General features: G+C 39.0%; 2 protein-coding genes across 7 annotated transcripts in view; one reads left to right on the top strand and one right to left on the bottom strand.

The window, feature by feature from the left end:
* CHLSN (cholesin) overlaps positions 1–16,801 on the top strand; it is a 153,147-nt gene that overhangs the window by 13,488 nt on the left and 122,858 nt on the right. The gene's annotated exons all lie outside the window — the stretch shown is intronic.
* On the bottom strand, positions 6,589–11,362 carry GPER1 (G protein-coupled estrogen receptor 1). The gene is made up of 2 exons (XM_079952248.1): positions 10,919–11,362; positions 6,589–8,259 (listed from the first exon to the last, which is right to left on the bottom strand). The coding sequence occupies exon 2, from the start codon at positions 7,923–7,925 to the stop codon at positions 6,855–6,857; it is 1,071 nt and encodes a 356-aa protein (XP_079808374.1). The 5' UTR covers positions 7,926–8,259; positions 10,919–11,362; the 3' UTR covers positions 6,589–6,854.

Below are 16,801 nucleotides of genomic sequence, written 5' to 3'. Positions count from 1 at the left end.
CAAAATTAATGCATACTTTTTACCTTCCAGTAAAAAGATGTTGTTTATCCGCGTTAGCAGAGGCCATAACCCTTTTATACAGATTTCATTGATTTGGCTGCAGGCTTTTAACACTCTGAGAGGTCACCTTAGATGCTATATAGAACATCGCCTCTGGCATCTATTGTTGACTGCTTATTGGCTCCACAAATAGTGCCCTTTGATTTTATTATAGATGGGGAAATTTCCTTAATTAGTTCTGCTTCAGAGTGAAAACCATATATTATCCTCATGGATAAGTGTTCAAAAACTAGCAGCTTCATTTAGCTGGTCTCTTGATATACATTCTGAATGTTTCTACTTCTGTGTTGCTTTCAAGTGGCATCAAATGTCATTGCATGCTTGTTTTGTTGCTTGAGTGCCAAAAGGCTGACTTTGAATGACATCCCACATACCAGACTTTCCACAACTTCAGGCATCTTTTTGCACAGAGATTTTCTCATGGGCTACTTCCTTTGCTGTTCTTCCAAGTTGCAGACGTAGCTTTGCTACCTCATTCACAACCATGTAGTATCTTTGCATTAGAAATAGCAGTTGTGTTGTGTATAAGTGAGTTTTTAATATTGTTGGAACTTAACTTGGTTTCACTATAAAATTATTGTGTTCTTGTTACCCTCTGTTGACCAACACGCTCTCTTCTGACGACTTTCAAGTGTTCCACAAACAGCTATAACTGTGGGTGGGAGAAGAGAGCATGCTGTTGTTTTAACTTTTACTCCTCATAATACTGGAAAGATTCCAGGCAAAATCAGCTAAATACATCATTTTTTCATCAACTGTACAGATGCTTATGACTTTCCCACAAAAATTCAAAGGTTGTCTTATACTTTATAAGAAAAGAAGCAGCAACACTTAGCTTTCATATCTTGACCTGTTCTAATCCAGATGGGGTCAGGTCTAATTATTGGACTGAATAAGCCTTGGTTGCCCTGATAAATTACATTTCTGTCGGAAGATGGACAAACAATTGCAACCTTGTTATACTTTCTTGATCTGTCACCATCTTTTGATACCATTGACCTTCGTATCCTCCTGAACTGTCTGGCGCACTATTCTGGTCTTATTGTCATAGTTGGATTCAGTGAATAGAATTACGTAATGATCTCTTGACCCTCTGGCAGTTATGCTGTGGGGCACCACACCAGAAGGTACCATTTTGCCTCCAGTGATATTTAACATCTACATGAAGCCGCTGGGAGTAGTCATTAAGAGATTTGGGTAGGTAATCCCTAATTTTATTTCTCTGTAACATCTGAATCAGCACCATTGGTGAGTGCTTCCTGGGTCCAGATAATTGGTCAATTGCCTACTTTGGATGGGATTGTATTCTCTCTGAAGGAGCAGGTACAATTGTCTCAGGGTGCTTTTGGATCCATCTCTCCAGGTAACCTCGGTGGCTATAAGTGCCTTATAGCAGCTTCAGCTGGTAAGACAGCTATTATTGCCATTTCTGGATCAGGATAGCCTGGTCACTGTTGTCCATGCATTGGTAACTTCCAGATTATTATATTTTTCATTTAAAAAGTTGTAACTAAAAAAATTTACAACTGTAATTTAAAACATACAGAAGGTTAAAACTGCAATAAAATAGACTAAAATGCATTGAAACTTCTACAAAATTTCTAAGCATTTGGGTAGGCTTGCCTAAATAAGAATGTCTTCAGCAGGCCTCAAAGACTGCAACGCACTCCCTGTGGAGCTGTCCTGGAGATTGACCCAGAAGCTGCAGCTAGGGCAAAATGCAACAGCTCAGTGGCTCTCTGGGGCAGCAGATCTGCATCATATTATGCCCTTGCTGAAATAATTGCACTGGTTGCCACTTAGGTCCCAAGCCAAGTTCAAGGTGCTGGCATTGGTGTTCAAAGTTTGCTTGAGACATGACAAGGATACTGTTTCATTGCTTATATATACATCATATCACTGCATTATTTAGATGAGGGCAACCTACGGGTACCATATTATTAGGAGGTCCTTTCTGAACCATATTGCAACCAAGTCTTTTAAGTGTGACAGCACCTACTTTTTGGAACTCCTTCATGTTTCATATTAGACAGACACTGTCTTTAATGTATTTTCTGTGCCTGTTGAATACTTTCTTCTTTCCATAAGCCTACTAAGTGGACTCCCCCCCCCCCCACATCCCAGTTCATTTCTGAATCCATTTGAAATTCTTTTAACTTTTTATTTATTGTAGTAAAGTAAAATTACTATGAGGTGCTTCATAGGAAGCAATTTATAACTAAAATAAATAATAGTAATAATAATATATCATTTTAGACCGTTCTAATGCTTCACACCTTTTCAATATGCCTGCAAGGTAAGGCAACATTATTACTCATATGTATTGCAGTTTTAGGGTGCTGAAACTCAAAGGATTGACTTAAAGGATTGTGACTCACCTGAGCCCACCTGGAAATTTCATGGCATGTTACAGGTTTACTCCTAGTAAATTCCTAGAGACATTTGGGTGGGAGTCTTCTTTGTTCAAGTTAGTCTACTAGCCCTGCTGCAGAACTGATTGTATGAACCTGCAAATTAGATAATGCATATATGTACATGTAAAAATATATCAGAAATGGTGATCTGGGAGGGATTGAGCCTATGCCTTTGCATCTTTTACACATGTATCTTCTACTTAGAAATTCATTTGTACCCACAAAAATATAACAAAGGGTCTGTAAATTAGGCAACAAATATTTATTTATTGATTGATTTTAAATTCTAACTAAGCTTTTAGAGTTTAGTGCACCCTTAGTTTAAAGTCTTATTGGGAACAACGAAAAGCTTCATAAACTTTTTAAAAAAGTATTGTTTGCTGTGGTCTTACTTGGGATCCTCATTCAGATTGTTGGCACCTGTCTGTCTCAAGGGACAATGGAGTGTGCCTCTGGGGGTGAAGAGTAACTGCTGCATTAGCAGCACTGAAGTGATGTCACCGTAGCATAAGCCTGTGCTGTGTGTATGGAGCTCTTAGGGCTGCCCAGAAAACAAGACCCCACTCTCAGCCTTGCTGATGTGCTCCAAAGGAAAGGAAAGCAATACATTTGACACCAGCCGGGCTGCTGGGAGTTGCCGGAAGGTGGCATACAATGTGCCATCCAGCCGTCTTAGGGATTCCACTTTGGATTTGTGTAGAGTCTACTCCTTAGCCTTTTCTCCCCCCAAAGATATCCTGCAAGGCAGCAGAGGTTTAGGATCAGAGTTTTCCTTCTCCCAGATGGGAGATTGACAAGCCCCATCTGCCCCTCACTTGCCTCTACAGCATGTGTAGAAATCGCCTTCTTTGCCGTTAGACCCAGTATTGGTCTCATCTGCTCAATCCGCCAGAGCCTGTCTTCACATACAGGGGAAGTCCTGGAGTGTTTGAGACCCATCAGCTACCCTCACCTGGTTTAGCTGGCCATTCGAAGCCATTGCCGGGTTGTCACTGCTGTTGCATGCTGACAGCTTCTAGGAGCCACAGGTGAGAGCTGATTGCAGGATGGGGACCAAAGGTGGAGAAACTACTCCAGAAGGAGCACAATGTGTTCTGTACCAGAGGTATTACTCTCTCCTAACACTCCCTACACCCAATAGTAGTCATCCAGTTTACATACAGTTTGCATGTGAGACTGTGGGGTGACCACATGTTAGTCTCCTTGAATTACTGGCTCCATGGGAAGCTTTATAAATTTAGATTTTTAATTTTTTTTAAAAAAATGAAACTACATCTTGGAAATTTGTAGTGAAACTTTTTGCTTTTTTGTTAGCTATGTGCCGCAGCCCTAGTCAAGATCTAAGTCTTCCTGTCCTGCAGCAGGCAGAGCATGTCTTCTGTGAGATCTGTGTGGAGGTCATAATATAGCACAGTTCTGGAGGGTACAGAGCACTTCATAGAGTATATATCCTAGAAGGGATTGAAAGTCAATCACATGGGAAAGATAATCTTTTGAAGCTCTGAAATGCAATCAGATTTTAGTTCCATGCCTAGCCTGTAATCAAGGGTATGATCAGCAAAAGAGACAGACCCCATCCAATAATAGGAACATTACCTAGTTTAGTGCAGCATCTCTGTGATTATCTTAACATTGCTTGAAAAGGAACTAGTGCATGCTAAACCTGGATGTACAAGAATGTTGTTTTTCTACACTCCAAAGTAGCTCTCCAATACTTTCTCCATGTTGCTTTCCAAAGCTCTCAAGACCTTGCAGCTTGTTAGTGACAAGCATGAAGAGGTTGAAGTCTAGGGAGCTAAGCCCAAAGGAGGCAGTCAAGGGTCAGCCAAGGTCCACTTTTCCCTTAAACTCAAATTTTTTTTCCCGTAGAGTGGTCAAAAGGGAGTGATTCAAGTCCAGTAAGAAGCAAACTTTTCTCCATCCTGGCAGGAAATGATGAAATCATCATAGTATGCAAATTGTCTTTACAAATAGATGTTAATATCCATATAGGAAAAGGTCTCTCTGATTCTGACTGTCCAGTCTCTGAGCCAGTTTAGATGATAGCCCTCCTTGTTCATGTGTACCTCCTCCCCTCCTTGCATGTAGAGTGCAATTTCTAAATTTGACAGTGCCTTATTTATTGGCAGTGCCATCTTTCCGTGATACCATGATGAAAGATTTTAAATAAGAGAATTAGGGAGAATCTGCAGTAAATTGCAATTCATGAGATATATTCTATATTACCAATGGCACGGGTGGCGCTTTGGGTTAAACCACAGAGCCTAGGACTTGCTGATCAGAAGGTCGGCGGTTCGAATCCCCACGACGGGGTGAGCTCCCGTTGCTCAGTCCCTGCTCCTGCCAACCTAGCAGCTCGAAAGCACGGCAAAGTGCAAGTAGATAAATAGGTACCGTTCCGGCGGGAAGGTAAATGGCATTTCCGTGTGCTGCTCTGGTTCGCCAGAAGCGGCTTAGTCATGCTGGCCACATGACCCGGAAGCTGTATGCCGGCTCCCTTGGCCAGTAAAGCGAGATGAGCGCCGCAACCCCAGAGTCGGCCACGACTGGACCTAATGGTCAGGGGTCCCTTTACCTTACAAATAATATTTGTTATTTTCAAGGTATTGTACAGTAAATAAAATTAAAGGAAGGTGAAAGTGAAATAAAAGCCAATTCTATTTTATGAATGGAAAGGGAAGTGGGAGGGGGGCCAGTTACCCATTGAATCTCCTGATTGCAGTGTGAATACAGGTATTGAGAGTGAATATTGCTTGAATATGCCCAGGATCCAAGTATTCTGGAAAAAAAGTTGATTCAAGTTAGTGGATATTGCAATACCCACTAGCAGTGTACTTCCCTACCCTGTAAGAAGAATGTCCTCATTCAGGGCTCCAAGTTGCTTGGACCAAAAGATGTGTAGTGGTATTTGACATCTGGGAGAGTTTCAGGAGAAGAAAAGTGAAACAAAACACCTTCCCACATGGCCTTTCTTTGCTACCCTATAAAGCACTAGACAGCTCAGGGTGATCTTAAGCATTTAATTGCTGTATAGTGCAAGAGGTGTTCTGAAGAGTGGAACTGTAAAATGTGTTCATTTTCCTTTTCTTGGAAACATTTCCTATATAGTGCAGGAAGAGAAATATTTTCTGCTTTAAACTGATGGCACACATACCCTTCCAGAATACTTACTAAAGGCTACATTGAGCTAGTAATTTCCCACTTTTCTCCCGGAGTCCATTTTCCTTCCCCCACCCTCAACTGGCACACTAACATTTTGCGTCTCAGCTCACTCACAGTCTGTCCTGGTTCTTTTAGAACTTTTCCTTTGTCTCCTGAGGTGGAAGTGAAATCTACCCATAGGGAAAAAGCCATAGGATTTAGCACAGTGGGGGTTATGCATCATTTGCCCCAACAACTAAAGCATAGTGAATGCACAGGAACTCCTATCTTTTATGTTAAATGTGGTCATGGAAACGTCATCTTCAGGTAACAGGATGAGTAATAGAATATTTCTTATTTCTGTAGGCACAGCTGTCATCCACATTCCATGAGTTAAGGAAGTTCACAAACCTTTGAGCCATTTTCAATTGTTTTTTTTAAAATACCGTTCTTTCCTGCTGCAAACTTATATAGTTCTGTATAACTGGAGAAGTCCCTTGAGTATGTACCATTACCTTAGTTTTGGGTGGCCCTGTTTCACTTACAAGCTGATTAGCACTCAACTGCCTGAGTCCACTATTAAAGGGGAAGATTCTTGGTGATTCAGGGGATTTGGAAGTAATAAAAGCCTAATAGCTATCTGTAATAATTAAAAAACAACAACCCAGAAAGAGAGGTCCATTGTAAATCTAGATTGAATTTCTATTTTCTTAATAGTTTGTGCAACAGTATGTGTCTATTAATATACAGTTCCAAGCTTTCTACGCTGTGGCTGTTTTCTTCACCAGGTTTGCAAGCTGATATTCTTGGAAGGAAAATCAACAATTCTCTATATCTGTGACTGCATCTCTGTATCAATATGTTCTATTGAATTTCCCTATTCTTAGAACAATATCAATATGTTCTATTGAACTTCCCTATTCTTACTTCAGTTTTACTATTTTGTTCAGGGTATCTAACATATGGCAGAAAAATAACATTATTTGATAAGTATATTATAGTTAAGTTCTTCCTTAGACAGTTTTCTGCTACCTTATTGTTCACAAGTATGCAAATACAGCTGGCCCCCCATGAGCCTTTTATTAGTTTCTAACCTTAATGAAATGCAGATTTGAGTAATGTGTAATCTTTTACATATCATAAAAATAGTACAAATCTTTGTGCATAGGACAAAGTATATGATTTTTCTATTAGCATTGTGATCAAGTTCCATTATGGCACCTTTAAATACAGGCTAAATTAAACTTCTGATTGCTCGTTGCTATCAGGAATAACAGATTTCAGGGTAGCATGACAAAACCGGTTTAAAACAGAGACTTTGGTTTTCTGTTCAATATACAATTTCAGTTTCTCTCTGAAAGTTTCACCTAGGAAGCTGTAGATAAGAGGATTCAAACAGCTGTTTGAGAAGGCTGCAAGGTTCACAATGTGTCCGGTTAAGGGATAGTTATGTCTGAAAGACTGGTCCCTTGATGAGGTTTGCTCTGTCTTTTGAAGAAGTTGCACACTTATGAAGACATTTTCAGGAAGCCAGCAGATGAAGAAGACAAGGACAACAACAAAAATCATACGAAGAGCTTTCTGTCTGCGTATCCGCAAACTTCTGTGCTTGTGGGCTCTTATCAAGACTCTTACAATTAACGAATAACAAAGGCCTATAATAGCAAAAGGGATGATAAACCCTAAGGTTATTTCTAGCCACTGAATTTCTTCTACATCTGCAAAGCAAAAGGAAACCTCCCCAGCATGTTGCAAATGTACAGCTGTGAAGGGCACTAGTGCTGCCGAGATAGATGCCAACCAGATGAGGCCACAGCTTAATCTGGCATGTTCCATGGTGCGAAATAAGTTGGACTTCATTACTTTTGCTAGTGCTATGTATCTGTCAAAACTCATCCATGTTAGGAAGAATATGCTGCTATACATGTTGATTTGAAGGAACAATGACATAAAAGTACAAATTATTGTGATATCGTAATACTTTTCGTCGAGATTAAAAACTTCGATGAGAGAGTCAGCCACCAAAATGAGATCTGCTACTGCAAGGTTTATGAAATATAAGTCTGGAATAGTCATCTTTTCACGAAAACTTATGTTCACCACTAAAATAAGAATGTTTCCCACAAAGCCAATAGGAAAAAGGAATATTGTGTAAAGGCATGATAAGAAAAGACCTATAATGTATTGCTGGTGTTCTGATTTATCCGCGAGGCTGACAGTTTTGTTTTCATTGCATAGATATGATCCATTTCGTTCAAAATATGTGCTGTTACAAAGTACTTGAGATGTGGATGCTGTGAAAATTTCCATGGTATGCGCCTCTCTTGGGTATATCACTTAGAACTTCAGTACCAAAGTGCTTAAATTGTTGGTGAATCCAAAGAGATCTGTAGAAGTCATATTTTGTATTCTGCAAAGGCAGAATCAGTTTAGGTCAAGACTTGCAGAATTTCTACAGTACCTTAAGAAAAGTGGTAAGCAAGAATCAATCGATATGTTCTATAACACAGGAACTTTTGTATGGTAATGATGATTTCAGGTGCATACATATTTCTTCTATTGTAACCTTGCTTACAATTTGAAAGATGCTGAATCATAATAGTTCTGTTTACTTCAGTTTAGCAACTAATGAATCTTGTTTGACCTGCAATTAATAAAAAGGAAAATAATTAATCTCCTTCCTGTAAAAATGAAAGAGTTCATTGTTTATTAACATGAATGGCCTTAACATCTGTTCATGTATATCCATGATGCTGTCTTTGTGAATTTAGTTAGATGAACCACAAATATATGAATGTATATGTTCAGTGTAAATGTTTTTGGGATCATTTTAGGATCTATATGGTGGCAATGAGCAAAACATCTTTTTGGCATTGCTCTTATGAGAAAAGGATAAAAATCAGGACTAAAGCCAGTTTTGGAAGAAATAAAAGATCAACTTTCTGTTGTATCATGTTCTTTGTTTTCATAGATAATTATAGAAATCCTAACATATAACCCCTACAGCACATGCTTTGGCTGCAAAACTGATAGCTAGAGGAAAAGTATGGGACCCTTCTGATTCTTATTCTGTTTTTCTCACAGAGGCTTAAAAAAAAAGAGAGGCTCTTATAGGTCTGCACATTTTAATTGCTTTTCAATTGTATAACAGAAGTCTTTGGGGAAAGAATATTTATCTCTTAAGCAGTTACCTTTTCTATCTATGTTGTTAAATGATTTGTGAAATTATAAGGAAATAAAAATAAAGCAGATTACCACAGATGATTAAAATCTTGAACTGGATTATGTAAACCTTGTTGCCAAAAAGCCATGAGCAGCTAAGATTCTTACAGCATTTTAAGTATATGGAAGTGGAAACACATGTAAATAAGATGTAAACTCTGTTTGGCCTAAATATCTCTGACCTAATTTTTGAGCCAGATTGAAATATTACATACATTTGATTATTGAGACCTATCAGCCTAACCTCTTCCAGCGCAATTGGTAGTAGAATGCTGTGTGCAGCTCTGGTTGCCTCATCTGAAAAAAGCTATTGAGGGGATGGTGAAGACAATAACTGGTTTAGAATCTCTATGAAAATAGACTAAAGATAAGCTATTTTTAGTATAGAAGGTGGAGGATCAAGGTGGCAGTGGCAACATGATACAGTTATAAAAGTGTAACCAGAATACCTTTCCAAATAGTTCTCTCCATCCGGTTAAATTGATTGACATTAATATGTGTTTCTTTTTACAAAATTTGTTACTACAAGCTGTGGTGATGGTCACCATCTTAGATGTCCATAGAAAATAATTGCAAGGATACATTTATTAATAGTGATTAGCCATAACAGTTTAAAATAAAAAGCCCAAGTTTTGAGGTTGTATACCTCATGAGTACCAGATCCTGGGAACATGCATCAGAGAGATACTTATTTCCCTCTTGCTCGGCTTTTGAATATCCAGAAGTAGCTGGTTGCTGTTGGAGACCAAATACATGCCTACCCAGAAGTGAGTTGAATTCAGTGGAACTTACTCCCAAGTAAATGTTCATTGGTTTGCAGCCTTAGCCTGGTCTCAGTCTTAATTTTTACTGTTTTATATGAAGGTATGCATAAAGTTGTTTCAAGGGGATTGTCATGTTTATTTCCAGAAAGAAAATTTATTTTCACTTGTCCAAAATAAAATACTGTGTTGTTGAATTACCATGAGGCTTGTAACAACAACATTTTAGATTATTTCCTTTTTTAAAAAAAATGCATAATCTTGTAAAAAAACTGATTTTAGTAGTAGAGGGTTTAAGAATAACTCAGCTATTTTTAAACTTGCCAATCTTTATAATTATTGTTTCTTCAAGGTAGAATAAATCACTTTTATACATCACTAAAAAGCAGGCCAATGTAAATATTGAAGGGAAAACTATATTTCAAATAGTAGTGCATCAGTGGCATTTTGATAATGCTCTGGGTTCTGCAAGAAATCTAAACGATTTCAACAGTGTTCATTATTTTAAATTGTTCTTACCATCATGTGTTTTTAGAATTCATTTTACCTTACACTAATGTGTATTCATAGGTTTTAACTGGTCTTGAGCTGGTTTCCTCCTAACCACTGGTTGGCTAATTTATGTTTAATCACATCACTATCACCACCACCAATTATAAAAATTAGTGCTATTCAGATTATTCTAGATTGAATTGAAGGCAGTAGTGTATTGGTACAGTTAATTTAGAACTGAATAAACACCTGCATTTTAAAAAGATTGTTTAAGATACTTAAGTGGTTTATAGCAACAAATCCAGGTCTTCCTGCAAGTCTTACCACTATAACAAAGCTTTATAGATTCTTGTAGTTTCTACAATTTTTGTTGAGCTGACATCATTTTAAAGGCTAAAATTAACTCTGTTTCTGCTGGTTTATTTCTCTTTGCCAGTTCAATCTGTAAATTAAAAAAAAACCAACATTTTGAGAGATGTGGGATGTTTGCCTATTTTCATCCCTCTTTTGCTTTTGGGATCCTACTTCAAATACAAAAATAAACTCAGATGCCAGTACACTGAGCACCATTTCACAGATTCAGCTAGAAGAAGCACCTTCAGCATATACCACTGCTTGGCTGTACAAGCGTATAGCAAATGCAATTAAAAGAAAAACAGAACTCAAAAGTGAAGAATGATTCTTTAACATATGCTTTAATAACTAGAGTGAGATATTCCTTGGCTGTACAAGCGTATAGCGAATGCAATTAAAAGAAAAACATTAAAGCTCAAAGTGAAGACTGATTCTTTAACACATGCATTAATAACAAGAGTGAGATATTCCTACCCTCTTTCGTGAGTCCTGTTTTCCCTTCTTAATCGCTTGCATGTTTCGGTCAGCTCAAGAGATATTCCCATCGTGATGTATTGCATTGTGGTGTTCATCATTGCTATCATTTTCCTGCAACAAACTTAGCTGTATCATACATTCAATGTGTCGGTGCTGCTTCTAAATCGTGATGCAGCAGGTGGAGGCTTGGGCTTCATCTGCTGCTGAAGGAAGCTTGTTGATAACTGCACAAACACCACCTGGCGGCTGCGAGAATTGCTCTGCTGACTGTGGGAAAAGAAGTCTTGAACAGCTACGTTAAATCCTGTTTTCTCAGTGGAAGGGACAAGACTATAGTGCATGTCCTCAGCAGACTTTTTACTCCGTGTGTGTTTGTGTGTGTGAGAGAGGGGAAGAATAAAATACCCATTCCTTTCTTAAGCAGCAGCACCCAATGCCTCATTCAAACTGCTTTTGAATGTTTTGAAGCAGTTAGGGATATTACACCAGGTTGGAGTGGGTAAATGCTGTTTAAAGGGGAAAAGCTCAAAATTCCACTTGGCATGCCTCCCAAGCCCATGGCAGCTTATTGGATCCTGGCCACAGCTGGGCATGCTGAATTAGAAAACTTAAGATAGAGGGGGAAATTGGGATTTCTGCGGATCATAAATGACCTATATTATATTAAAATAGTGCTTAAAAAGTTCAGCTTTCTGAGAATTTTTTCATTTTAGAAAACAAAAAAATCTGTCTAGTTCTTACGGTTATGAAACTATGCTTGAAAGTTCTGGTGCATGAAGTTGCCATACCAACACCTACCCTAAGTGTACTTCAGTAATACCATTGTACATCTGGGTACAGCATGATTTTAATACACTGTGCAGTTTCCATTATCTGATCCTGTTGTGAATAAACTTCTGGAGTTCACCTTTAATGCATTTCTCCACTTCCCCAGAAGTGCCTTACCTAGCCTGGTACCCACCATACATTGTGGAATATACAGTAGTCCCATTATCCCTGAGCATTATTCATGCTGGCTGGGGGTGATGGGAATTAGGGTCCAGTTTCTGAAGGACACCAGATTGGGGTAGGCTGCTCTGGAACCATGGTTGTTCAGCAAACCTTTCCCTTGTTCACTTCTCTGCCAGATAAGCCCTGTGTGCCTGCAGTGGAATCTTGGTGCATTGTAGAAGATTCTGAGGAATGTTATGGGGCGTGTTCTCTATGCACCATCTTGGCTTGCTGGGCGTCACTTTTGCCTCCGTTAACATTTCTAACCAGCTGCACATTACACAGAGAATATCGGGGGGGGGGGGCTGAGTTTCAGAGGAGCTTGACGCAGTTTGAAAATCATTGCTGCAGAACCCAGAAATCACAATTTTGGTCATTATTTCTGGCTGTTGATAGCCTTTATTCTAAACTATGTATGTATGTATGTACAATCCGGTTTTTGGTCAGAAACCAAACGTGAGATTTAACATTTACTAAATTATTCTGTATTTTGTAACATGTCCCAGTGCATCAGGGACAGCCAATATGGTGCCCTCCATATGTGAGCTCCAACTTCCAGTAACCTCACCCAGTATGGCTAGGGCTCAAGTATCAAGGGAGCTATAATTTCAAACATTGGCTACCCCTGCTCTACATGGCACCTCTTTATTATTCCTTTTTCATGCTTCATGCTAAGAGTGACCTTTTCTAAACTCAGTTTTTAAAAACTACCTGTATGCATGCTTTTCAGGTTAAGAATCCAGTTATTATCCAGTGGTATTGTGCTCTATATTTTACTGCGTGTCAATATTTTATAGTTGAAGCTAGCAAGACAGACAGTAAGTAATCATACTGCTTTGGGCATCGGTGGCTCCCCTGTCATACCTCAGAATCTCTGCTGTTGCTGAGATTCCACTTGCTGGCATTTGGTATCTCCACGTAGTAAGATGGAGTGAAATTAGGTCAGCGGCAGCAATTTATCAGAGTTCCATTTGTGACTAGGTAACAGTTATCGCTGTTCAATTTGGCATATGTTTCCTCACATTTTCAAAGAATGACCCTTGTTTTCGAATACCCAAGCTTTAGTGCTCATACTTTCTGAGCGTTTAACAGGTGTGCTGGGTCTATCTACAGATTTCTGTCACAAGTGCATGCAACGGCAAACTTACATTTCCCTCCATCTGAATGTAACAGATGCTGGAGTGGGGAGAACAGTTCCATGGAGGCAGGGGCAGTCAGTGGTAAACCTCACATCACAGAGCAGTTTAGTTCTAGCTTGTATTGTACATATCACTGTTCTAATGCTCATTTTATTTTCTCGGTATATGCATTTATTGGGTTCTTTGGGCTATTCCTTTCACACAGTGAGTAAGATAAATGGCTATTAGTCATGACGTCTATATGGAACCTCCATGTTCAGAGGTAGTATACTGCTAAATACTAGTTGCTGGAGTGTGCAATAGTTATTTCGTTACTGTCGTTTTATTCCAAGACACCCAAGAAAAGACTTAAAATTTCAAAATACTAAAACAAATAATAAAAAATGTAAAGTTGGCCTTGTGAGTTGAGGGGTCAGTCTGACTGGAGCAAGTCCTGATGTTTCCTTTTTTATATATAAATATTTATTAGAGTTTTTAAATACAAATGCAAAAATCAACAATATAACATATATCATGACATATTTTCAAAACCTCTTGGACTCCCTCACATCTCCCGCTCCCACTTACATCGTCTTAAATTTTAACCAGCAAATTATCATCTTGTTTATATTCCTAGGTCCCATTCTTTTAAACATAATCTATTCGTTCTCCAAATGGTTTATATTTACCTTGATTAGCTTATCGTCCTGATTCCATCTAATTTGGTGGTGGTCAATTATTTATGATCTAGCATCCTTCTTAACATTCAACCAAATTACAATACTTTTTTCAAGTCCTGATGTTTCCTTTGTCTGTTTGCCTGCCTGCCTCACTCTCTTCTGCCTTCCCACAGGGTGGATGGCGTCCTTTGGATCCATAGGGGAAGGGTTGAATTTACTGGAGCAGGCCCTGATGTTGACCATGCCTTCCTTCCTTCCTTCCTTGCTAGCTTCTTTAAGCACTTTTGATACCCAGGTCTCTGATCCCCAGTCCCCTTCCCATACCTTTTCCAGTCCCATGAGATCCCTTGGATTCTCTGTAGTTTGCCCTTCTTCCTCCCCCCCACCTCCAAATCAGGATGCATCTTTCCTTTGGTGGATTCATTTGAGATCAGATAATGCTTAGACCCCCCCCCCAATACTACTTGCTTAAGTGTGGGTAGATGTTAAAGAATCCCCTCTAATCCCCAAAGGAAAAATTTGAAAACTGTTCGAAGAGGCTTGGAAATGTCTCCAGCTTAATAGAAGCTAAGGATCAGGTTAACTACACAATGAATTATTAGTTTACAGTGTAATGGTATACGTGTCCACTCAGAAGTAAGTCTCTTTGTGTTTAATGGGGCTTATTCCTAGATAACTAGGTACAGGATGGTAGCATAGGCTTCAGTTTAGAGTTGGCAATTGGCTAAATCGGGGTTCTTGTGCCTTTAACAGTTGTATGACAGGCAGACATTCAACAGGTTAAGCCTTTTATAGAATGGAAGCACAATTACAGAAAAAACTTCACCATGACTGTGCTACCTCTAGTTTTGTGTATACTGTGGCCCCATGGCAGCCATGTTGTGACTGGTGCCCACAGCACTCGCTAAAAATTTGAAATCTGCCCATGTATCCAAAATAGTTGGTGACTCCTGTTTTATGCAGACAAAGGCACTTGTGGAGGGCGCAAAGCAGGACCATGGCCTAGGTATGTTCAAACATCCCAACAAAGAGGCTTGACAGGGCTTTTGGTCCCTGGGCCTGAGGTTCTCACCCCTGTCCTAGAGGCAGCTAGTTGGTTGCTCTGGGAAGCAAGATGCTGGAGTAGATGGTATTTTATATTTGATCCACTAGAGCAGGCATAGGCAAACTCTGGCCCTGCAGATGTTTGGGACTACAATTCCCATCATCCCTGACCACTTGTCCTGTTTGCTAGGGATGATGGGAATTGTAGTCCCAAACATCTGGAGGGCTGAGTTTGCCTATGCCTGACATATACCCCGCCCATCAAGCTGGGTTTGCCTGTGCCTGCACTAGAGCTCTTATGCTTTTATGGGCAGTGCTAATCAAACGATTAATATTGTTGGATTAAACAAATGCATTCCAGTAGATTAAAATTTCATTTGCATATGAATAAGAATAATTACTTGGAATAAAAAAGCATGCTTTCTTTGGTTGTAGACATTGGAAATGCATCCCCCAGGTCACAGCACCTAAGCCTATTAATTCCCTCCTGTATGCAGTGGAAGGAGAAATACTACTTCTGATGGAACTTGCAGTCTCTGTGGTGTTATATAAAAGATAATTTTAGAAATCTATTTCCTGATTAAATTTTTAAATGAATTAGTCTGAATGAATTGACTAAACATTGCAGCCCTAGCTTTCATATCTTGTGTAGAACACAACAATGTACTTGATTCTGCCACAAGTATCAGTCATAGTTCCTCTTCAAGCCTACTGAAATTTAAACCATAGCTTTCCATTTATATTTTTAAAATGCAGAGACTACAGAAAAATGGGATATTAAAAGCACATCAGATCTCCACAGGCTCCGGGTAAAGAGCTAATGCAGGCTTAGAATACTTTCAGTATACTCTAATAATTCTCACTCATCTTTGTTCGGATATGGGTGATGTTCTTTTCCATTTGGCTTATGGTTTACTATAATAACATTTCCTTAATTGCTGCAGGAAAAAACACACTACTGTATCTGAATAGAAGTAGACAGCTTTTCCCCATGACTGGAACAAACATCCATACACTAAAATGCTTCTAATATCCTACTTGTGCTTGCTATAAAAATGAATTATATAATAATTGGAAGATCATTTAGACTGCTGAAATATTTTTAGAAACATTTATTAACCATATGCATTGAGAAAACTTGAATTTGGTTCACATTTTGATAGCTGAAAAACAGTTGTTGATTCTTGTTGATCATATCATCATAAACATAATCTATATATACATAAAAAATAGCTTCTAGCATTCTGTCACACTCTAGTGAGATCAAGAAATGAAACACAGGGCAGGGCTATGCAGATGAAGGATTGGGGAAAGTTTTTTAAATCAATGGCTGGGATCACTAGGGGTGGGGATCATGCTTAATACCTCCCATAATAACAACCCTGAGTACATCCTTCATTGTTTCCCAATTCAGGGAAAGTGTTACACTTGGAGATCCTGTTGTAGTCAGGGCAGACCTTAGCCTCAGCCCCCTAATATTAGTTGGTCTAATATTGACTGGCATAGATGTTGAAAGGCTCACTACAAAATCCCTTCTAACATTTTCCCTATTGCAATGTATAAGCTCACAATGTTACAATATTTTCTTGCGAGCTATCTCAGACATAGAATCCCCTGAGTTCTTTCCTGGCACATATGTTTACTGCATCCCAAAGTCCAGCCTGTGGCAGTAGTTGATGTGTGATTTTGTTGTAGGAAGTTGGTGAAACAAAGATACCCTTTGTCATTACCAAAAAACAGTCCAAAGCAATAGTTTGCCTTGGATATACATTTCTTTTTTCATTTCCAGAAGTACTGTATTTGGAATAAGCCAGTCTTCTTGATGAGAAATCAAAGTATCATTATTAATAATGATTATTATGTTGTACATGGTGCCATAACCATAGACGACACTTTACAGAGTAGCATATGGGAGAGAAAGGTTCCTGCCCTAAGACACATAATTCCTGACCATCAGCCAGGGTGGTTGGGGTTTATGGGAGCTGGAATTCACAGCATTGATGGGCAGCATGTTGCCTACCCCTGCTTCAAGGTAAGCCCTGAACCAG

This window comes from Podarcis cretensis, assembly GCF_951804945.1.
Source record: "Podarcis cretensis genome assembly, chromosome: 14".
In the NCBI taxonomy this organism is placed as follows: domain Eukaryota; kingdom Metazoa; phylum Chordata; class Lepidosauria; order Squamata; family Lacertidae; genus Podarcis; species Podarcis cretensis.
The sequence above is the reverse complement of the archived record's forward strand: the minus strand, read 5'-3'. Positions and strand labels throughout refer to the sequence as shown.